This window comes from Gnatocerus cornutus, chromosome 2 (genome assembly GCF_029298725.1).
Source record: "Gnatocerus cornutus isolate USDA-ARS CGAHR chromosome 2, icGnaCorn1.1, whole genome shotgun sequence".
Classification (NCBI taxonomy): Eukaryota; Metazoa; Arthropoda; class Insecta; order Coleoptera; family Tenebrionidae; genus Gnatocerus; species Gnatocerus cornutus.
Window position 1 is genome coordinate 13,771,388 of NC_142234.1, and position 21,235 is coordinate 13,792,622.

The 21,235-nt window shown below is 36.2% G+C and overlaps 6 protein-coding genes and 1 long non-coding RNA gene across 9 annotated transcripts; 1 reads left to right on the forward strand and 6 right to left on the reverse strand.

Moving 5' to 3' along the window:
* Positions 1 to 26: 26 nt before the first annotated feature.
* On the reverse strand, positions 27 to 8,703 carry LOC148179254 (calcineurin-binding protein cabin-1-like). 3 transcript variants are annotated; one of them, XM_088029272.1, is made up of 22 exons: positions 8,237 to 8,703; positions 8,087 to 8,188; positions 7,831 to 8,039; positions 7,562 to 7,784; positions 7,017 to 7,516; positions 6,832 to 6,966; positions 6,430 to 6,726; positions 6,209 to 6,383; positions 6,038 to 6,165; positions 5,661 to 5,983; positions 5,450 to 5,594; positions 5,252 to 5,394; positions 4,403 to 5,204; positions 4,164 to 4,353; positions 3,434 to 4,117; positions 3,013 to 3,381; positions 2,798 to 2,961; positions 2,389 to 2,749; positions 1,721 to 2,339; positions 1,410 to 1,627; positions 978 to 1,361; positions 27 to 290 (listed from the first exon to the last, which is right to left on the reverse strand). In XM_088029272.1, the coding sequence occupies exons 1-22, from the start codon at positions 8,543 to 8,545 to the stop codon at positions 105 to 107; spliced, it is 6,666 nt and encodes a 2,221-aa protein (XP_087885398.1). In that variant the 5' UTR covers positions 8,546 to 8,703; the 3' UTR covers positions 27 to 104. The 3 variants fall into 3 exon arrangements, with proteins under 3 accessions (XP_087885398.1, XP_087885397.1, XP_087885399.1); XM_088029273.1 differs by adding an exon at positions 822 to 878 and having other exon boundaries at positions 199 to 290; positions 1,410 to 2,339; XM_088029271.1 differs by having other exon boundaries at positions 1,410 to 2,339.
* A 96-nt stretch (positions 8,704 to 8,799) lies between these two features.
* On the reverse strand, positions 8,800 to 15,648 carry LOC148179255 (suppressor of cytokine signaling 5-like). Its single transcript, XM_088029816.1, has 4 exons — positions 15,459 to 15,648; positions 12,075 to 12,714; positions 11,283 to 11,620; positions 8,800 to 10,468 (listed from the first exon to the last, which is right to left on the reverse strand). The coding sequence occupies exons 2-4, from the start codon at positions 12,623 to 12,625 to the stop codon at positions 9,990 to 9,992; spliced, it is 1,368 nt and encodes a 455-aa protein (XP_087885942.1). The 5' UTR covers positions 12,626 to 12,714; positions 15,459 to 15,648; the 3' UTR covers positions 8,800 to 9,989.
* On the reverse strand, positions 12,728 to 15,389 carry LOC148179256 (uncharacterized). The gene is made up of 2 exons (XR_015769596.1): positions 14,769 to 15,389; positions 12,728 to 14,710 (listed from the first exon to the last, which is right to left on the reverse strand). It is a non-coding gene; the product is annotated as an uncharacterized LOC148179256 (long non-coding RNA).
* A 64-nt stretch (positions 15,649 to 15,712) lies between the features above and the next one.
* Positions 15,713 to 17,288, reverse strand: LOC148179257 (uncharacterized). The gene is made up of 7 exons (XM_088029819.1): positions 17,156 to 17,288; positions 17,002 to 17,111; positions 16,689 to 16,954; positions 16,462 to 16,640; positions 16,247 to 16,415; positions 16,039 to 16,200; positions 15,713 to 15,992 (listed from the first exon to the last, which is right to left on the reverse strand). Exons 1-7 carry the CDS (start codon positions 17,184 to 17,186, stop codon positions 15,779 to 15,781), a joined length of 1,131 nt encoding a protein of 376 aa, XP_087885945.1. The 5' UTR covers positions 17,187 to 17,288; the 3' UTR covers positions 15,713 to 15,778.
* Positions 17,289 to 17,516: 228 nt separating this feature from the next.
* Positions 17,517 to 18,739, forward strand: Pex3 (peroxisomal biogenesis factor 3). The gene is made up of 3 exons (XM_088029821.1): positions 17,517 to 18,053; positions 18,103 to 18,279; positions 18,329 to 18,739. Exons 1-3 carry the CDS (start codon positions 17,517 to 17,519, stop codon positions 18,647 to 18,649), a joined length of 1,035 nt encoding a protein of 344 aa, XP_087885947.1. The 3' UTR covers positions 18,650 to 18,739.
* A 21-nt stretch (positions 18,740 to 18,760) lies between these two features.
* On the reverse strand, positions 18,761 to 19,871 carry LOC148179259 (E3 ubiquitin-protein ligase E3D). The gene has a single exon (XM_088029820.1). The coding sequence runs from the start codon at positions 19,869 to 19,871 to the stop codon at positions 18,771 to 18,773; it is 1,101 nt and encodes a 366-aa protein (XP_087885946.1). The 3' UTR covers positions 18,761 to 18,770.
* Positions 19,861 to 21,045, reverse strand: Dcps (Decapping enzyme, scavenger). The gene is made up of 4 exons (XM_088029822.1): positions 20,654 to 21,045; positions 20,458 to 20,603; positions 20,186 to 20,407; positions 19,861 to 20,136 (listed from the first exon to the last, which is right to left on the reverse strand). Exons 1-4 carry the CDS (start codon positions 20,997 to 20,999, stop codon positions 19,861 to 19,863), a joined length of 990 nt encoding a protein of 329 aa, XP_087885948.1. The 5' UTR covers positions 21,000 to 21,045.
* Between the last annotated feature and the right edge of the window lie 190 nt (positions 21,046 to 21,235).

Below are 21,235 nucleotides of genomic sequence, written 5' to 3' on the forward strand. Positions count from 1 at the left end.
GCGGGATTTTCAAAATGCTGTTTTTTATCAAATTTTTATTATAAAGATACACGTAATACTCTTACACATAAATAGCGAAACTGTTTACAAATTTACAAAAACTATCATTCGATTAAGATTACGTCGTCATCGGATGAAGACTTCCGTTCTGGTTTTTTTGTTACACTTAAAGAAATTGGGAAATTTGGAGGCAAGGTGACTTCTGAAATGGGTTTGGGGGCTTTATGGGGGTCTTTCCTGTGTTGTAAGTTGATGGCCTCCATACTTTTGAATGGTTGGGTGACTGGGATCTTGAAAATAATAATATTAGCAGAAGATGCACGTGACGGTTTAATGCCAAGCAATTCGTTGATGTATGAACATAAAATACGATAATGTAATCAATAATCATGCAAAGGTAAAGGAACAAAAATTTACACCGAGTATGATTTTACACTAAACTGAACACCGAGTTCCATTGACTCATAAATCTGTGTATTTTTTTTGTTAAAACCTCTACAATACACATCTAACTCTAAATACCAATGGCAAATATCCATGACTATAAATTGGTATTACGATGCATCGATAATAATGAAAGGAAGTTTTTAAATACCTACATTTAACAAAATAAAAAATTAGTTTTCTGTCATGCGTAATTTAATCAACTGATGAACTATACAAATACACAAAAAATTGTACCTTTTAGTTTTGAGATGGGATAATATTGCCATTGTTCATAACGATTAACAAAAAAAATACTAACTTCTACAGTAAATAATTGAAATTGAACGCATAAAAAATACTTTCCTTCGTACATAAACACCATAATTTCGACTTACTCAACAATCTAATGCTGGTTGCCAAATGTTCGGTTGTTCTGACGGGTTTGCCGTATTCTAGGGGTTAAAAAGGTGATGAAAATTTAAACTGACGAAATGACTCAACAGAAAAACGCGAATGATGATGAAACTGTTATAATTAAAAAGTGAAATTACCTGACTTATGGAAATACCAGAGTCCATCGGAAATTTATACGGTGTTGCTTTGGACACACTTAACGACGCCGGTATACTGGGGATATTTAAACCTTTTTTAACAGAAGCTGCTTTTATAGGTGTGGTAATAATCTCTGCTTCAATATTCCGGCCTAGTTGCTTAGTAGAATGTTGCTTCTGTTTATCGGCCAATTTTTCTTGTAGTGTTTTACCGTGAGAAATTGATTGAGTGGGTACCATAAAAGAAGCGGTGGTCATCAAAGGCATCGAGCCCTGCATTACCGGTGTTATAGAAATGTTTGGCCGTTCCTTCATAAGGAGATTCGCAGCTTTATCCATGACTTTATGGTGAACACTAGTGTGGGCTTTGGAGATCATGGGTTCCTTTAATATATTAGATTTAGTACTGCACCACGATCATATCTTACTCACTTTAAATATCTGTGAACTTGACGTTGTCTTGGTAGATCCACCAGCGCCCTTGGATACTTTCATAACATCAGCTGCTCCATAAGTTGGTCCTGTGGTGTACGTGCTCTTGAAAGCGCTCGTAGTGAAGACCGATTTCGTTACGCTCGTAGTGAAGATCGATTTCGTTTTACAAGTCGTCGGAACCTGACTCATTGACGTAACCGAATGTGTGATTGTTTCTGTTTTAGAAGGATATGCTTTAGATTTACTCCCCAAATTCATAGGTGCTTGTTGTGAAGACAGTGCATGTGGCAAATTAACATTATACATACTTGAAGGGACCGTCGGTTTAACTTTAGTACAAGTCGCGCCCTGTGACGCTGAAGTAACAGTCTGACTTTTTTTCACATAACTGGAGGGCTTTGCCGGTTGCTCTAAACCCGCAAAGGCTTTCAATGACTCCATCGATAAATTTGGAGTGGAAACTTTCTCGGCCTTTTTGTAAGAACCACTTTTACTAGTTTCTCCCAACTGCGAACTCATCAACTGATTTAGATTCATCTGTTTGAGTAAACTAGAACTTGCGAGCGGGTTTTGTCCCGCCATAAACTGATTATTTAATTGATTGTGTGCTAAGGCTTTGGCGAAGTGTGTCTGAGTGAAATACTGACTCAACTGAGTGAGTTGAGAAAAACTCAGACTTTGACTGTACTGTTTAATCAACTCCTCTTGATAATGTTTGAGGTAGTTATACGTCGCGTTTTGTTCCATCAAAGAATTCTGCCAAGAATACCGACTGGTGGAAATATTCGGACTTCGACCACGTGGCTGTCGAGATTGTCCCGGAAGTTTCGGCAATGGAGGACGACCTCGAGGTCTCCCCATTCCAGGTCTCTTAAGCGGCGGTTGCGCAGAAGGAGTGACTGTTGAAGGAGCTGGTAACACAGGAGGCTACAAAAACACAAATAATCACAGTAAAAGTTACAGGAAGTATACAAACATTTGGAATTCCAGGGCCCCTGAGGAGCGCCGCTTGATTCTGGATTTGGCGTTTCTGTTTTTCAACTAAACGATTCTGTTGGCAGAATTTCGTGGCCAGGTCCAAGACGTTGGCATTCTCGGGGATTTTTCCTTTTTTCAGTTTCTTGTAGACCTCTGTTAGCATAGACGCAAACGTGGATTCTTTACAAGATTCGTGTTTTTGAACACTTTGATATGACCTGAAGATATCTTGCAGAAGCCTTTGAACGGCGATGTCACTCATATTTGGAATATTTTGGATTTGAGCTCGCAGACTTTGTACACACATCATCATCGATTGATCGGCAAACTGTAAACGCTCCGAGTCTTTGATGTAAATTCTAAAAATAAAAATCAATGTTTGAATATGTGAAGAGAAAAATTCGTACTTGTCCGGGTCTGGAGTTTTTCTAAACTGCATTGATAAATCTAATAACAATTTATTATCATTCGTCGCACGCAGTACTTGTAGGAGAAGTGTAATACAACGGCTCATATGCGCGGACAGTGAACCAGGTCTGTCAATTTCACTCGATGGTATTCTCCAAATTCCCTGCAAGTATCATATAATAAAAGAGTTGTCAGAAGTTGCACTAAAACAAACATTGAAGAAGTTCTGAGCCTTCCTGTCAGAGAACAATCCAGTGATGACAAATCCTCCTTTACAAGAATATTCTCCGAGTAACAACTGTTTGCACCTAATCAGATCTTTCTTGGTCTTGTAATTAAAATATAAGTGTGCAAGTCTGTACAAGGCTTTATAATTTTGTGGAAGCCGAATAACACATTGCTCTAAACCCATGATGCAACGGTCAATCAAAGCTGCGATCTCTCCATTAGACATATTTCCATTAGTCACTTCGGACGACGACGAGGTGGACGAAGAACTGCTGTCGTCGTCACTGTCCGAATCAGAAGAACTTGATGTACTACTCGAAGAACTCGGAGAGCTACTAGACTCGTCCACCGAAGTCTAAAATTAATTAAAAACATTACATTGATGGAGAATTAAAGAAATTTAGTACCCTAATATCGGTTTCCGTTTCGCTTCCGCTTTTTGTTTTATGCGTCTTCTCATCAGATTTAACATTTTCAGTCTTTGCTTCTTCGACTTTTACTTCCATTACATTTTTACTAGTCAGACTTGTATCGGAATCGGGTTCTTGTTCCTCAGTCTTCTTCATAGTTTCTTCCATCATTTTATCAAGAAGATCTTGGACATCCTGACCTGCAGGTTTCTCCGACACTTCGGTTCTCTTAGTTCCCTCTGCTGTTTCATCGTCTGAGTCTGAAATCATTATCACGTCTCCTGTGTTGGCACTTTTTTTATCTTTCGGTTCCTCTTTTACGTTAGATTCAAGTTTCTTTAGAACATCTTCCAAACATTGCTTGACGTCTTTCATTATTTCCTCATTTTTGTTTTTTTCAATCAGTTCAGGGGTTTTGGTATCTTTAGGAACAGACGGTACCGCAGGAGTGATCGGCTTTACCGGCGTTTTCTTGGGGAAAAATGATTTCTCTAGATGTTCCTTGAAGAGATTTCCTACCGAATTTGGTATGTCTTTCCCTTCGTGTAGCTCCAAGTACTTCAGAATTGACGCGTGAATTCGGTAATGCAGCTCTAGGGCTTCTACTGACAAGTGTTGGGGATTGTGGTAGTTGATTTTATCGGGATACATAGCGTTGTTTTCGTGAAGAAGTTTACTCGCCTACAGTTAATTAATGACACCTCGGTAATTAACAATTACTACTTACCGTAATGTAGTACTTCAAATATTCTTGCGGCTCTTGTTGCTTCTTCTCTGCTACTTTTCCCAGAATGTAATATTGTAGCCACCTTTCATCCGCTTCGACTTCATCTGGCTGATATAACTGTATCGCTTTTTCAAAACTGCGACCGGAACTTTCTAGGTAATTATTTTTCTGGTTTTCGAGATATTCAAACCTTGAAAAGACCGGAAGTAGGTGTTGTCTTAAAACTTCTAATTACCAACCTTTCCATGCTCAGAGTATCAGACTCCGCCTTCATAATTCTGGAGCAAAATGAATGCACCATGTACTCAAACGACCCAAATTCGATCCACAGCATAATATGATCCTTTTCTATGTCCAAAGCTTTTTGAAAACAAACCTGCGAACATTTTGCTTTGTCGAGGAATTCCATCTCGTTTTTCAGTTTTTTGCAATAGTTGAGCTTGTTTTCCAGTTGACTTAAGTAACTTAGACCCACACATGCCCAAGAGTCGACACGATTCGGGTTAATACATAAATCCATCATGAAGTATTTTATACATCGAGTGAATTCTCTTTGTTTGAAGTAATAATCACCGATGAGGTAATAAATGGCGCGAACTTTATTCGAAAACTGTATGGGTTCGGGCAAATCTGTGGATTTTCCTTGAATAAATTCCGTCAGTTTGGACATGTAAGGTTGAGGATCCATAGAAGCGGGGACTAGAGCGATGATCCTTTGCAGCAACTGTTCTAAATCTGAAGAAATTGACGCGTTTTTGTACGAATTGAACTCGGGGAGACAGTCGGGACCGTAAAAATCATACAACTGGAATGCTCGTTCCCACGTTAACGGAAGAGGATCGACATTATGATCCGCAAGATGACGAGAAACTTTGTTCTTTTTACTAGGATGTTGATACAAGCAGAAGAGTGACTGCTCAATGTGAATGTCAATTTTTTCCCGAAGTGGCTCAAAGATGGGAGTATCTAAGCGGTCTAAAATTGTGTCTAAAATGAAGTGGAGGAGTTCTCCGTTTCCGGTTAAACACCAGCCTTTCGGACCTGTCAACACGAGTAAAATTGAATGAACAAAAATTACAGATTTTCACCTAAAAATTCATGTGCTGAGAACAGAATAGCGACGGATGGAGGAACTTCTTCGTTTTGGCTTTCTTGAGTGTCATAATTGATGTCTTTTTTATCGGTTTTCACGTGGCTGACGCGTTTGCTGGCTTGTTGGCGATGTTCCTCTCTATAATTTTAAAAATTGTAGGTCTGATTTTAACTGAAAACTCGATTATAGTCACCTGACTAAAATATAATGCAATAAAATCCAAGGTGTGATGCATCCTAAGGGAATGCGAGCCACACTTTCTGCATTGAGTTGCTTACAAATTATTTTTGACAACGTTTCAACCAAACGACCTCGCGTGTCCTCAGACAAAACATCCACTGTAAAAATTAAGCGAATTTATTAATGAAAAAAAAAAAGAAATATGAAATGTATTATAAACTCACCAACTCCGACAGTTTCCTTTTTAACAATAGCCTGAAAAAAAGCCAAACATTTTTCTACCATTTTTTCCCACTTATCAGCGTCTCGCCCCGGCTTCAAATAATGAGGTAACACCTCAAACAAGCATTCTTCAGTCCACACAAAACAGTCAGTTAAATCAGTGAACCACAAAGAATGCATCAACATGGCCAGTTGGGCTGGTCTGCCCATTTTACCGCTGGTTGGGTGATTCCCCGAGTTGTTAAATGTAAGTTTTAAAATATTTGCCACGTCGCTGTACTTTTCGTTGTTATACAACGTCTCGATACAATTCAATGAAGTTATCCTGTCAATGAAATTTATTTAGTGACTATAAACAAGGCAGTAATCAATTTCTTACATATCCAAATGCTTCAGAATTTTTGATACGACTTCTGAATTGAGCACACCGCACTTGAAACAGTTTTTTAAGTTCAGGCAAAATGGTTCTGCCTTTTTCTTCTCCTCTTCTAATATTATCTCTTGGATCTAGATAAACATTTTAGATACAATATCACATTTTAGTACGTACCAGTTCCAGAGCTCTAATGGCCAAGTCATTATTGCCTTCCTTTCGAAATATGTGTGCTCGCAACCAGTAAACTCTCAAAAAGAAAGAAGGAAAATCTGCCTGCCAGTCGTCTTCCCAACCACTTATAAATTGTAAGAATCCCAGAGACGTCACATGAATGGTTCTTTCTTCAGATCTTAGAACACTAAGATAGAAAACAGAATTCCGAAAATTGAACTTACTTTGGACTACTAAAATTTAACAGTTCTCCAAAAAGCAATGTAGCTAAGGCGTCTTCTCTCAATTCTGAAAACGGAGTCTCTCCAGAGAAGTACGCAGGATGATCAAAATGCTCCCTATACATCGTATACGCATCAACATAAATTTGCACGAGTTCTTTGGGCCACGCGACGTGCCACAATTGCGACAAAGAAATAACAAAATCTCGGATTAAAACCACAGCATCACAGTGTTGACGCGGCTTCATCCAGAGATTTTGAATGTCTTCTTTTTCCCGCTCGGTTCCAAAATAAAGCTCTCTGAAATCACAGAATTTACAAATGAAAATTTGCCGCTACCTATTCAGATTGGTTCAAATAAATTTTAAACGCTTTTAAAATTGCGGTAAAAATTAATTCACTTACGTTTTGTCATCATTTGGAGAGTGAATTGGCGACAAAATATTAACGGGTTGTTCAGCAAGATACATATTGTAAATATCAATAGTATTCATCGAATCCTCAAAATGATTATACTTATCTTCACTAACTTTGTTTTTTCTGTAAAATTAAAGTCATATTAATATTATAACTTTGAGATCTGTTCTTACAGCAAATTTTTTGGTATAATTCGATTTAAAGCGTCTTCAACTGTGTAATCTCTATCAGATTTCCCTTTTTTCGCGGACTTCCGTTTGCTATGCCAGCCCCAGATTTGTAAATCGGACAGTAAATCTCGCTTGCGCTTATTGTTTGAGCTTTTATTCAAGGACCGATTTTTATCAGTTTTGTTATCGGCGGTTTCGTCCTGGTCATCCCCATCTTGTTCCATTGGCTGATCCTCATCATTATCTGTTTGAATTGGCGTGTTCTCTTGTCCCTCATTGTTTGTCTCGCTATTTTGAGATGGTCTTCTTTCTGCAGTTTCAATGATTCCAACTGGTTCAACTTCCATTTTTTCTTTCTCTTCTTCTACGTCTGGCTCTGGTTTTTCAGGGACAACTTCTTCAACTACTTTTTCTGGTTCTATTTCGTCTTTGGGTGGTTCTTCCATAACAACTTCATTGTTTTGGCTCATACATTTAGTAATGTCCACGATAGTAAAATGACTCTAAATATATTTTAAATGAAAGAGATTATCTTAGGAAGAGCTTACCATATTGTTGTCTGTAATGTACTGATGTAGATCTATTACAACTTTCCCTAAAGACATCCAAGTGTAGTCGTCAAGGGCTTTAGGTAAAGGTATAATCTGTAAGGGCTTAGGCCCTAAAGACTTTTCTACTTCTGTTATTTGATCGCAAAGGATCTGCTGTTTATCAAGAATCATTTTCTCATCTTCTTCATCTAAGTTCACATCAAGGGGTGGCTCAAATATACTAAAATATGATATAAGTACTGTTTATACAGTAGAATTAGACTTACTGATCCAGATTGTATTTCTGGTAATATGGCAGTGTTGCAGGATTATCCTTATAAATTTGGCGCCTTAAAACTAAGCCTTTCAAATAATCAGGATCTAAAGATAAGGCTCTCCCTATGTATACAAGGCAGCCAATAGTATCCTTCATTGCATACAATAAAGAAATGAGTTGATCTAAACAAGGCCAATGAGTTTCACTACATTCCAATCCCTACAAAATATTTTTAAATGCAATTTTTTTCTTTATCTTTCACAAACCTTAGAAAAAGCATAAGCAGCTTGGCGAAATCGATTCTGTTTAATCGCTAATTTTCCAATTTTATGCCATAAAGTAACATCAGTCCCATCTAATTCTGAAGCCTAAAATTTTCTTTTAAAATGCAAAATAGCACCATTCATACAAATTACGTTCAAGTAGTTATCAAGAGCATTGTCTATATTCTCTTTTTTCATGTATACATTGCCTATATTAACAAAACACGAATATTTCAGTGTTGACATTGACGAAGGCAGCCCCCCATTGTTCTCTAACTGAGGGATATTTTCATTTATTAAACTCAATAGAATTTCTTCCGCTTCTGCTAGATTATCAAGGGAGAGTAAGCGCAAAGCTTTGTTGTAGAGTTCCAGAGCAATTTCTTCTTGAGCTTCTCTTCTTATAACCGGGACATCTTCATCGGAGGAAGACTCCCGGTTTAGGGCGCGGATTTTAAGCATTTTTGCAGTTATTTTTCCAGTTTATTCATTAAAGCACTCACATAACATTGTACTAAAAGGCATACGACTTCATTTTTGTTTAAAAAATTACTTAACCTATATTTAGCTGCGAAAATAAACAACTGTCAACAATTGTCAAACTTGGCACAGGGATTTTCAGTCATGACAGTTGGATTTTTGCGGGTAATTCAAATTTATCTCGAAAAATTGATTTCAACGCTAAGTTAGGCTAAATCGTAAATAAAACGTCAATATTCAAATAAACATAGTTTATAATCACATTTTCATTTTTAATACAGTATTTTACATTATTCAAACATTATAATACCACTTTATTGTAACAATTACAAGCATTGTAACTTTCATTGAAAGTAATGCTTTATATTAAAAATATACCTTTAAAAAATAATTACCTAAAAAGCTAACAACTAAATTTGCTATTCGATATTTTAAAATACGATCTTTCATTGCTAATTTCTACATTATATTTATTTTAGTCAAAATATATTTTTTGTTACAAAAGGTAAAAACCTATTAATTTCAAATGGCGAAATTATTACAACGGAAAACTAAGTGCATTGAGACAAAACAATTTGGCACCTCTTACATTTAACATTAGCTTACATGTACAAAATCGTAACGTTGTAACAGCCAAGACAGCTGAAAATAATTAGTTAGTGCCATTAAATTAATACTTAGCATTTTACATTCCGGCACAGTCCCACTGGGTTACACACATTAAGTAAAAATACATCGAGCATCATTGCTTGGCTGTAACTGTTCAATGACTAGCAAATTCGTAAGGTAGTTAATAATTAAATGCGAGTATTTGCTTGGTCAAGGAGAGAGCACATCATTTCAGACACTGGAAAGATGGAACTTGACCAGACTTCTTTCAATATCTGAATTTTCAGTTTCAGGCATTACTAATACTGAGAAAGATTTCGACCATATTTTATACGAATTACTGAGAAGATAAAAAATCTAATCAGGTACAAAACCGTTTTCAATTTTTCCTCATTCTAAAATAACAAGTGTCATTTAATAACAATTGTAAATTCTATTTGGATAATACACAGTACTCTGAAGAATTATGCACCACAGCCTGCAACATATTTATAACCCTCCTTCAAATTATATGTAACAAAAGTTTGTAATCGCTAAATCAAAATTAAGTACTTTATAAGTTTAAAACGCCAATATTTTTATCACATATTGAGAGGGTTAAAGGTCAGGAGGGTTACAATGGTAGCAGAATTAAAATGATATGTTACTAGCTATTACTAGTTTTTTTAAAGACAGTTACAAGCAAAACAATATGAAAACTTGCACGCATCTGTCACGGCACAACATCGATCCAGATCTTATTGCACAGATTTGACAAAAATGCCGCAAATTCTCACATCTAAACAGATGCACAACAATCAACACATCAAACTGTACATTACGACGTTGCCTTCCTTAAATCCAGCCACTGCATATCATCATCAAACCTCTCCACTCTCACTTTCTGTCTGTAATGATATTCTTTCAGATAACTCTTCAAAGTCTTAGGCAACTGGAGGTGATTAATATTATCGTAAGTCAAACGATTTACGATGGCAGCTCTACACAAATGTTGCAAAGAAAACGTAAAGTTCCTGTGTAAAGGCCAAGTCAACATAGGCTCAAAAAACATGCAACTACTTGGATCTTTGTAATGTTCAATAAGGCCACAAACTGTATCTGATGTGTAAACACCGGGGTCGTGCGAATCAAAACTAAATTTATGATTCCACTGCTCTATTCGGGCGTGCAATGATCGACCGTATTTTCGAAAAGAGACACTAAAAAGAAACTCTTCCTGGGCTGAATCGCGCAGAAGGAAAGTGCCTTCAGGTTTACCGTCCAAGAGGCGCTCGGCTTCGTAGCGGTCCATTTTTCCTGAAATAAAATTTGAAGTGAGTCATTTAAGCAATTAAAATTAAATCAGTTTTAATCTAAAAAAGGTTTTTCTACGAATTATCTTATTTAAGATGTAAAATCTGTCAACATGTTCGTGAAAATTAAAGATAATCAGAACAGTCAGATACAACAAAAACTTATTAGATAAGAATAACTTTCTATGGTCTACGACAATGCATGATCATGTTCAGCTCTCGTAAACCAACAAATAGAAGTTATTAGTGTTATCAGTGGCTACAGAAAATATCTGGCTTGTTGCGTAGGTAAAAAATACAACACGTGAAATTGAAAGTTATTATTGTTATGATTTATTATTAACACGGTACACACTTCTTCAACATGTTTTCTTCAAGTTTTAGATTGAGTGCAACGAGAGAAAATTAAATTTATCATATTTAAAATAGATTTATAATCATCACATTTCATAATAAAAAAAATATATTTTGGTTAATGCTCACGTGTTACTTATCTTGTTTGTTTTAGGTAACCAAAAGTGTAAAAAGAATGCAACTTCTCGTCTATAACCCTGTGTCAAAAACTTTATTACTCACAACTATATAATTATGGTTGAAAGTATTCAAAATGTACTTAGATTTTATGGTTTATATTTCAGTTCCTTACACGGTTATTCTCAAAAACATCCTATTTCATAATTCGGCGCCATTACTCAACAATGTAATTTTCCAGATCTTCAACCACTAGTAAATTTTCCAGTCCACATCATTAGAAAACTAGGTCGCGCAATTACTCATTCAAAGAAAACCAACTCGTTCATAACAAATTGTCCACTCACCCCAATAGAAGCTGCACTTTGTAATTTCCAAGAGATCAGGTACTAGACAATGGATAAAATCGACCTGAGTGTGACAACCTGCGATCGTATCCAACGGACACGACCTTAAAGTCACATGGTTCTGGAAGAGTGCCCTCAAGGAATCGACAGGTAAGTCTGAAGGGCAAACCAGCTGTAGCCTCCTCGGTACTTGACTTCCTTCCGAATCCATGTCGGAGCACAATAACTGAACTCTTCTTACAGGTCGGAAATTTGCGGGTGCTTCAACTCCTTGTTCGATTTCACGGGCGCGTGCCAACCTGGCCGCTTCATCACAGTCTTCGTGAACAGTGCGGATCCTAGAAAAACCAGGAGGAAAAACACGTTACTTTACGTTGATGTGTTGTAAACAGACTAAATTATATCATAACGTTGCCTTAAACGAAAATAAACGAGATAAGTTTTAAACAAATCCAACTATTTACAGAGATAAGATCAGGCTGACATCACCCCGTCCCATTCCATACTATTTCGACATTGGAAATTGTTTCCCGTCGGAAGTGTGGTGAAAAGCTAGGTGAACGAATGCAAAATTTTTGCGTTCCAAAGTCTTAAATTTAAAATATTGTGATAAGATAAATAGAAATTAGTGCTTGTTTTCCACTCCGATACATAACAAGTGCATTTATTTTAGTGCAACATTGGAAAACAACCGACTGAAGTGGAAATTGTTTCATTTCAATCGAAAATTACTTATCTAAACAAATGGGCTGAAATGAACATTCGGCCACAATCAGAGAAGATTTCACTTACCAATGCATATCCCATGGACCAATGCACAAACAACTCGAATTTCTGGAGATCCCGTAAATGCCCCGAACTCCCTCCCCCTCTTCGTTTTCGTTCTGATGTTCTTCCCTTCCATCATGAAACTCTCCATCGTTCACAGTTTCAGTAGGAACATCGTTATTTTTCTCTTCGCTAGTAAAAAGCGTGCTCGGACCCCCTTCATGTTCCTCAGTCCTTTTGTAACACGTGCATTTACAGCAAGTGTTTTCTTCAACAAACGCGACTTTTGGTTCCTTTTTGGTGCAGTTGAATTTGATGCCCCATTTTGGCGATTTCTTCGTGATTTCCTTGCTCGTGCCGGCTCCCGAAGACGTGGACGGTGTGCTTTGATTCGATTTCTTATTACGTTTTGATCGACCTCGTCGTAGGTTCAAGCCAAGCGATGTGAGACTAATTTTGATTCTTTTATCTTTCGGTGCTGAGGAACATTCGGAATTGCTGCTGTCACTCTCTTGAGATGGTTCGGATTTGTCGCAATTGCATTTTTCAATGCTTGAGGTGCTGCTGGAGTCCATTTTAGTAGAAGATAGAGTCCAACGTTGTATTAGCGGAAATTACATTTCACAACAAGTTGTGCAATGTAGATATTCAGATTAATGTGGATCTGAAAGCAAAAACACTGATTTAATTAAAGAACCATGGTTGGGTGCAATCAGTGATGTCATTATCTATGTGAAAATTGATACATGTTATCGGTACTGATTAAAATGCCCAATTAGTACTAACCTTACTGTAAATTTGGCAGTTTTTGTAACGACAGCAATCAGTTTCTGCGAAGTTATGAGAATATTTTTTGCGCGCCTGGAGTCAATGAATGACTTGATTTTTAAAAGCGTTCTGCCAAGTTATTTTTAACAAAACTTTTGCGAAGGAATGCCAATAAATTAAGACAGAGATCAAGGGCAATCGTGATAAATAATCGCCCACGACCCACGTACTTTTCATACGAGGAAAATGTGCAAACATTTCATCAGTTATAATTATTGACACTAAAACTTTATGCTGATGAAGACATAAATTGATTAATAAAAGCCAGTAATGGCCAACTGAGTTATATAAAAAAGAAGTACTAATAATCAGACCATCTCTTCACTCTAGTGAAATTCAGATTATTTGAAAATTGAACTGCAATTTTTGCAAAATTTGTTTGGCAAATAAAACAGTTAACATGGGCAAATAAAAGTATTTCGAGATAGCAAAAGTATAGTTCTGAAACAATGCACCTTTATTACGTAAGAATGTTATTTAAATTAAAAAAGAGCTCCTTGAACCCATGACGCTAAAAATGGGCAAAAAACTGGACATCATTGTTTGATTATTCCAAGAAAAAAATACGTACATATTTATCGCAAATTGTGATGTCATCATTATTTTTAAATTATTACCAACAAATTACAGAAACTTGCACTTCATGACCTAGTAATTACGTACTTGTATAGACTGCGCTCAATTCCAAAAGTACATGAACGACCTGACTAACCTAGATACTTAATAAAAAAAATGTCTTTTTCACCACTACTAACGTTTTTCTCATCCATAAAAAATTACAGAAAAGAGAAATTCTGTCCGAATAAACTACCAAAAAGCTAATAACAATAATACCGATTACAAGTAGGATATTTTTTTAGATTTACCACAGATCCCGGTGAAAATTAAATAAAAAAGCATATCCAGGATGTTGACATTAAACAAGCTTACGGTATAACTTTCAGATTAACTGATAGATGTTTTCTTACATTCCGGAAGCGCTTATCTTCAGAAGACAATCGATAAGATAAGAATTCAAAAAAATATAATGGAATAACTATTTGCCACACCCAACATTTAGATTATCTAGAAAAAGCATTTCCTGTTCAAGCCCGTTTTGAAATTATAGAATTTTATAACTGCTACCAGCAGCTTTTTACGCAAAGCACATCCTATTCTATACACTAGAATTAATTACTGTTAGCTGTTGAAGACGGTGCCTGCAGCATAAATGATTTAAAACTTGTTTCGTTTTACAGAACTAGCAATCAAATCATATCTCGAAATAAACAATTCAGAACATCCTTTTTATTATGAACACGATCACATCCACATAAATGACAACTGCAAGACAAAATTAAACTCGAAGCTCGAAACTTTCAGTCCCATTAAACTTATAACTGAGTGAGATTAATCCCAATAATTTTGACCCTTCAAGACACCAAGTACTTAAGAGGTCAACACATTTGATTTAATAAATGTCTCTAATAACAAACAACAGAAGATCTTAAGAAAAAGTTTATTCGCAGGAATTTTTCTCGACAACTTAAATGCAACGGCAGCAAAGCCGATGCAGTTACGATAATAATAATCAGTTAATTCATTTATGATAATGATAATAAACGTCTAAAATCGCACTATAAATAAACCGTCTGTGTAAGACACTAAAGCTAGACTTAAAAAAAGAAGATTAAATTATAATTACTGTCAATAATCGTGGTAGGTTTCTATTACTATCAGGAAGTATTGAAGTTTAACAGAAATTTACCACAAATTTCCTCCGGTAATTGTAAACTTTAAGTTCGTTTTTTCTTAATCTAGTCTTGTGGCTTGGCATAATTTCACAATAAGCCCTTCAATTCAATTAAGTATAGATCAATTATCTACTTCAAAGACAAAAAAATATCTTACTTGCAGACGGTTTTATTCATGTCATCCGAACAGATGGAATAAAACTGTTTATGGCTTTGATTAAACTTCAACAGCGGTGACGATACGCCTAAGTACTGACAATAAACTTGTTTAGACTTGTTAAATTTTAAAGATAAACTACGTTCCATCTTGCTGGAGGCCAGCAGATAAAAAGATCAAAATGAGACATTAACGATGGACTTTAACAAACAACATAAACAAGTTCACGACATTGAGAAGTAGGTAAAGAGGCTCATGTTTTACATTTTTACGTAAAACCAGCAGACAAAAAAAGCAACAGGTGGTAACCATGAAAAAAGGAAAAACTAGGCTCAAACAAGTTTGTAGTACAGCCAAGGGACTCGAAAAGGACCAAAACGAACCGCCACGTGTCGTTCATAAAAGCTGCCTTTAACGATGCTATCATAAATCAATTCCAATTCATTACTTCCAAAGTCGTGCACTATGCAACGATGCATTTTATGAATGGAAATTTTGTTGTAAACGTAGTAAAATAATCCGCCATTTTGACTCGATTCCGATAAAATTGTTGAGAATGAAGTTCATTCATATTTATTTCAATATTACTATCTTCTTATTTCTTTGTACTTATCGGCATACTGTATTTGTGAAGATAAGCGTAAACAAGTTAATTTGTGAATGAAGAAAAACAAATTACGTCATACATACCTTGTTCAAGCAAGGGTTGGGCACTGAGATTCGGGAAATCGTTATCAGGAACTTGTCGATAAATTTTACCGATTTTCGTGATTTGGAAACACTTATTCAACAAGTGAGACACGACCACTTGGGAACTGGTTTAGTATGAGTAATTTTGGACAAACTCGAACAAGATTGACATGTCAGCCATCATTTCACTGACACCAAATTTCACTGGTGAAACGAAAATTCCTAGACTTTGGCGGGGAATTTAAAATCCAACGTCGAGATAATCGTTTAATAAATAAATGATAAAATCGCAGAACAAAATAATAAAAATATAAAAATAACTATGTCTGGCCAAGCCACGTCATTTCTAGTTTAATGTCTCCTTTATCCTTTATCACAGATGCACCCTTGTTCTCCACTCTGTGCAATTTAGAATGTTTATCTAAACTCGACGACTGTGAAAACTGTTTTCCACACGTTTTACACAAATACGGTTTTTCTCCCGTGTGGACTCTTAAATGCTTCGACAAGTTCGCACTCTGAATAAATCCCTTTCTAAAAACAGACAACAATTAAAATTCACTTGTAAAAATCGTCTTACGAGCAAAAATTGCATTTAAAAGGCCTATCGCCGGTGTGAATCATAACATGCGTCTTAAGAGATCGCGGGTCTGCAAAACTTCTATCGCACAAATGACAAGCTAGTGGTCTTTCCCCAGTGTGCTTACGTCTATGCACCTTGAGATAGTAGGGCTCTGAAAATCTGAGAAATACTATTTAAGACAATTTTTAAAACTGAGTTGTCTCACCCTTGACCACAGTCTTCACAGAAGTGCTTCTTTTCGCGGGGAATACCAGAATGGTGGCGCAAATGCTTCACCAAAGCATAAGACTCAGAGAAACTTTTAGCACAGATTTTACAGACGTGGGGTTTCCGGATGAAGTGTATTTTTAAATGTCTCTTTAAAGTTTGCCGACCTAAAAGTTTGTCTTAATACAAAAGTTTGATTAAAGAATTTTAAACCTGTGAATTTTTTTGAACATGCTGAACAGATTAAATCGGGATTATGTATACTCTGGTGAATTTGCAGGTCTCTTTGCTCACTGTAAGAGTGGTTACAGTGTTGACATTGATACTGTAAAGGAGGCGGTAGCGGTTTTTCCAAGAATGATATTAAATCATCAGTTATAGGGAAGTTATCACTAAGAAATCGCATTAATATAGAATAAATGTGAGTTCAGGGGCAATACCACTCTGGTAAACTGGCCTCAGTAGACAGACCATCTTTAAAGTTTGTGGCATCTAATGAGTTTTCATGGCCAAACTCCTCATTTTTTTCAGCAGTTGTAAAAACACAAATGTCCACAGAATCTTCATCTGATTTAAGGCTCTTTTTAACAGAATTTCGCAGCGTGGTTTCTGAACGTTCACAAAGTTGTTTAAATGCATAACACTGTTCTAACATTTGTAAACAATTCATACAGATTTGATTAGGTAAGCCATCATTCTGTAAAACCTTTAACAAAAAATAAGTACAGCACTAAACGAGAATGCGTTACGTACAGTACAAAAATTGCAATCACGTAACATTTCGGCTGCTTTTGACTCTCTTATTGATGTTAAGTCGTCTCCTCCATTGCGAAGACAAGTCCGGCAGATTGGAAGGCTAATAACTAACCCTAAATTAATTTGAGATCTCTCAAGTGGGTTATCTTACCCTGGGAATTTATTAAATGATTTATATTCATTGCAAAACTAAAATAAAAAATAATTGGGCAGTATTCAAAAAAATGTTAACCTCAAAGTAGCTGTCAGCTGATCGTAGCGCTTGCGCCCTCAAGAAATTCCCCACTCTACAAGTATCATCATTTATCGATTGTAAATAACTGTACTTTTGACTAAATTACTAACTCATTACCGTGAAAGTCCCAAGTTCAAAGTTTATCGGCATTATCGAAGCTGTCCTTTAAATTTTCACTCTTGAAGTGCCCCTCTTTGGGTATTTTTTCTACTCAAGTCAACTCCGCTGCTTATCAGTTTTTGAGGTTACCGAAACATGTTCCAAATAGTGTAGTAAAATGTCTGTATTTTCAAAAGTGAGAAGTTTTTTCAGCCGTCATCGCAACAAGTTTGTGGTCGGCGGCATTATCATTGGTGGTTCGATCTTTTTAACGAGGTACGCTCAGCAGAAACTTAAGGAATGGCAAGACAAAGAGACCATAGAGTTTTTGGAAAGGAATAGGAAGCACCAGCACTTCGAAAGCATTGGACGGACTTGTAATCAGACTATTTTAAACTTGTCAGTAGCGTTAAATGAGACCATCTCCAATAATATCAACACTGATGAAGTGATAGAACAGATAAAAACTCACCCTGAGAATAAACTGACTTTGTGGAATGAGTTGAAAATATTGGTGTTTAGTAAAGCAGCTTGCACGATCTTCGCTCATGTTATGTTGGTGGTGACTTTAAAGATTCAGTTGAGTATAGTTGGAGGTCATTTGTATAAAGATCCAAATGCTCTAACATCAGAAATGCAAGAGAGATATTTATCTTTGTGTCAAAACTTAATGGACACAGGTTTTAGCAAACTGAATAGATTAGTAGACAGAACAGTAAGTCATGTTAAAGTTTCTTGATATTATTTTAATTTATGTTTTACAGTGTAGGAAAGTTCTAGAACCAGTAAACCTGACAAAAGAATTAAAACTAAGTGACGTGGAGGCCATATTTTGGTCCATTCAGACTGCTGTGGCAACTGATAATGACAATCCTATAGAAAACTTGAGACAATACATTCTACCAGAAATCTCTCGCACTAACGATGTATATGAGAAAGTGGTAAATACTTCAAACTACTCATTTTTCAGTTGTGTAACTTTTTTTCTAGATAAAAGAAACCTCTGAGCTTCTAGAAACGGATGAAGTTAAATCGCTTGTAACCCACTGTACAACTAGAGGATTCATGGTGCTATCTGAACAGCTATCAGAATATTACAATAGCAATGGTGTCAAAGAAAACGGCAAAACTACCGAAACCACTGACTTTATCAATCCCTTCAATATGAAAAAACCCTTGGCGAAACTCTTACCAATACTAAACGGCCTGTTCTCGAAGAAGACACTACCTGATCAGTTTTTACAACAGTTGATAGGATATGAAAAATTACAAGTATTAAGTGCAAATGTTTATGAATCGTTTTTACTATAGGGGCTTAGTTTTTTTTTTTGTGATGTGGGACTGTACCTAATTGTTAAAGATTGTTTTCATATTTTTACCGAAATATATTTATTTAAAGTAGTTTTGGAATAAAACAGCACCTTTTGAAAAACTATTTATTTTCATACATCATCAAATAGGAAATATAAAAATTATTCGACTCGCTAAACAATTTGGGGAGAATTTTATTACACCTATACAAATGTTTCAAGAGTTCAGTTGTCATAGGTTTGGAGATATCTACACTCACAACACTCGTATCCGCATGCCATTGCTTCACTACTTCACTAGAACTACTTTCGTATCTAAACAGAACTTTAGCTACTTTACAATTTTGTACTCCCTCAGAATCACTGATTTGCACCTGCAACTGCTTCTCTAATATCCATAACAAGATATAGTCAAATTGTGACTTTGAACTCCGACAACACAACATAACTTTGGCGGTATTGAACAACACATTGTGTAATATTTCTTGCAGGGTCACAAAAACATCTTTCAAAGCGATCGTACAATGACTAGTATCCCCAGTTGTAAAAACGACGCTGTTAAACCAAAACTTTATAACGTCATTTTTCAACTGGCCCAACCAGTTCAAGCATCTCTTACAAATCAATAAGTTGTCGCTTTCGCGAACATTTTGTATTAATTTTTTGTTGAGATGACAATAACAAGCTCCGTAAAAAACGTCGGCTTCTTTGGGGTCTAGAATTGAGATTTTATTAGCGCTTCCATGTGCATGACAAAACCAATCGTTTGGCTCGCAATTCTCCGATGGGAGAGGCAAGACGCGTTCAAATTGTACAGAACTGCTTAGATTTTGTAGACAATTTTTACACTGAATGTTGTAAGACGTGTGTAGTTTTAGAAATACGTTCTGAGTCACGGAGTTTGTAGTAGAATCCAAACTTCTTAGGAGTTCAGTTTTAAAACTACCCCAATCCTCCAAACTGTTCGCGGTGGCAAAACGGAATGAAATATAGGACTCCGCGACTACTAGCGAGCTGAGTGAACCAGGGACTGTCTTTATATCTTTACAACAAACTTTGCAGGATAATTCGTCAGCTGCAACTTCGAAATGATCGTCGTTGAGTGTAACACGAACATTATGAAACGTGCGAGCTAAATTGATTATAACATTGACGGATTGTAAACGAGGTCTGATTTCTAAAATTACAGTTTTGTAGAGATTTTTGCTTAGTCTAATTGACATCACTACATTGTACTGTTTCAATTTTTGTAAAAAGCGCGTCGTTTTCACGAACGACAAACGGTATAGTCACCTTCTGGTAATAATCAGGAAGGAGCTCTATATTGCTGATTACATTAGACAGTAAATGTGCTCTCTCAGCTAGAATACCTGGTGCCTCATGTTTAATGTAGGTAAAGTGAACATGTAAATGGTAAAATGAGGGCTGGTAATGTAAATATATCCTCAACTGGTTTCCACTGAGACCATGTTTCGTCTTTATGGTTTCCTAAAAGACAACACTTGAGTAACATATGGTGTTATTTAGACATACTCACTATTCCTTTCTTTTGGATATTTTTAAGTAAAGGCAAGTGCTCCCCTGTCAGATCTCTCAACGACTTGATATCTCGTTTTCTAACAATAGCCAGTAGATATAGAGTATCAACTTCACCATTCCACTTTAAGTCAGGCAGTAAGACAAAACCCTTCTCAGGATCAGGATCTTCAAACACAATGCGCTCAGATTCCGATTTGTGCTCCAAGATATTATAAACCCACTAAAACAGCAAAATTGCAAAACGCCATGAGGCTACAAACCACTACAAACATTCAAAGAAAACTGTTGAGAGGTTAAGTGAGGTAGCACAGCTTTTTCGTAAATCAGAGGCGTCTCATCAATGATGCGGCAGTTCTGTGGCGAATACTTCACAAAGTGTTGCTCAGTAGCTGGATGAATAATCGTCGCTTTGATGGCTAAAATCACGCAGTCAATACATGAAACAAACTGAGGTTATGTATCTTACAGTTTAGATTAACTTGCGGAAAATAGTTATAGTTTCCGTAAATATCGTTATGAAACACTTTTTCTAACGAACTGCTTTGAGTAAAATAATCACTGTCTTCTTTTAAGTTTTCTTCGGCGAAAGCGGTTTTCTCTAAAAGAACCAAAGCGTCTCCAGTTTTTGAAGTAAACTTTCCTTTAAGGCACACGGTTTTTCTGTTTGTATTATTGTGGAGGATCTTTTCTAATTTAAAGGATGATAAATCTATGAGGGTTTCGTGAACGCCGTCTTTACATGTTTCTTGATTTTCTTCAATTTTTGCTTTTTTCGGTGGTATACAAGCAGTTCCGTCAGCGACGCTTGCCATTGTTGACAGTCAGTGCTGCCAACATATGTGCTCAAAATCTCAAATGACTGCCACAGGGCCTACTTAGAATTAATTAAGTCAGTTATGGCAGTTATGGTATCTTGGTATCAAAGACCTTGAGAAAACAATTTGACTATTTAAATAAAATCGATCTTTTATTTTACCATGATCCAGTTTTTCAGGCACGAATCATAATTCATAAAACGAGAAAGGAAGACCCGAATATTTTGCAGCAA

Coding starts and splice junctions, on each gene's coding strand:
- LOC148179254 (XM_088029271.1), bottom strand. CDS start 8,545: ATGCTTAAAATCCGCGCCCTAAACCGGGAGTCTTCCTCCGATGAAGAT. Junction 8,189..8,236: donor CTCTTGATAACTACTTGAAC/GTAATTTGTATG, acceptor AGAAAATTTTAG/GCTTCAGAATTAGATGGGAC. Junction 5,984..6,037: donor ATTCTGAAGCATTTGGATAT/GTAAGAAATTGA, acceptor TTTCATTGACAG/GATAACTTCATTGAATTGTA.
- LOC148179255 (XM_088029816.1), bottom strand. CDS start 12,625: ATGGACTCCAGCAGCACCTCAAGCATTGAAAAATGCAATTGCGACAAA. Junction 11,621..12,074: donor GGTCCATGGGATATGCATTG/GTAAGTGAAATC, acceptor TGGTTTTTCTAG/GATCCGCACTGTTCACGAAG. Junction 10,469..11,282: donor AAAGTGCAGCTTCTATTGGG/GTGAGTGGACAA, acceptor ATTTTATTTCAG/GAAAAATGGACCGCTACGAA.
- LOC148179257 (XM_088029819.1), bottom strand. CDS start 17,186: ATGAATATAAATCATTTAATAAATTCCCAGG. Junction 17,112..17,155: donor TCATTTAATAAATTCCCAGG/GTAAGATAACCC, acceptor ATTTAGGGTTAG/TTATTAGCCTTCCAATCTGC. Junction 16,201..16,246: donor TGTGAAGACTGTGGTCAAGG/GTGAGACAACTC, acceptor AGTATTTCTCAG/ATTTTCAGAGCCCTACTATC.
- Pex3 (XM_088029821.1), top strand. CDS start 17,517: ATGTCTGTATTTTCAAAAGTGAGAAGTTTTTTCAGCCGTCATCGCAAC. Junction 18,054..18,102: donor ATAGATTAGTAGACAGAACA/GTAAGTCATGTT, acceptor TATGTTTTACAG/TGTAGGAAAGTTCTAGAACC. Junction 18,280..18,328: donor ACGATGTATATGAGAAAGTG/GTAAATACTTCA, acceptor CTTTTTTTCTAG/ATAAAAGAAACCTCTGAGCT.
- LOC148179259 (XM_088029820.1), bottom strand. CDS start 19,871: ATGTCAATTAGACTAAGCAAAAATCTCTACAAAACTGTAATTTTAGAA.
- Dcps (XM_088029822.1), bottom strand. CDS start 20,999: ATGGCAAGCGTCGCTGACGGAACTGCTTGTATACCACCGAAAAAAGCA. Junction 20,604..20,653: donor TCCGCAAGTTAATCTAAACT/GTAAGATACATA, acceptor GCGTGATTTTAG/CCATCAAAGCGACGATTATT. Junction 20,137..20,185: donor ATATCCAAAAGAAAGGAATA/GTGAGTATGTCT, acceptor GTTGTCTTTTAG/GAAACCATAAAGACGAAACA.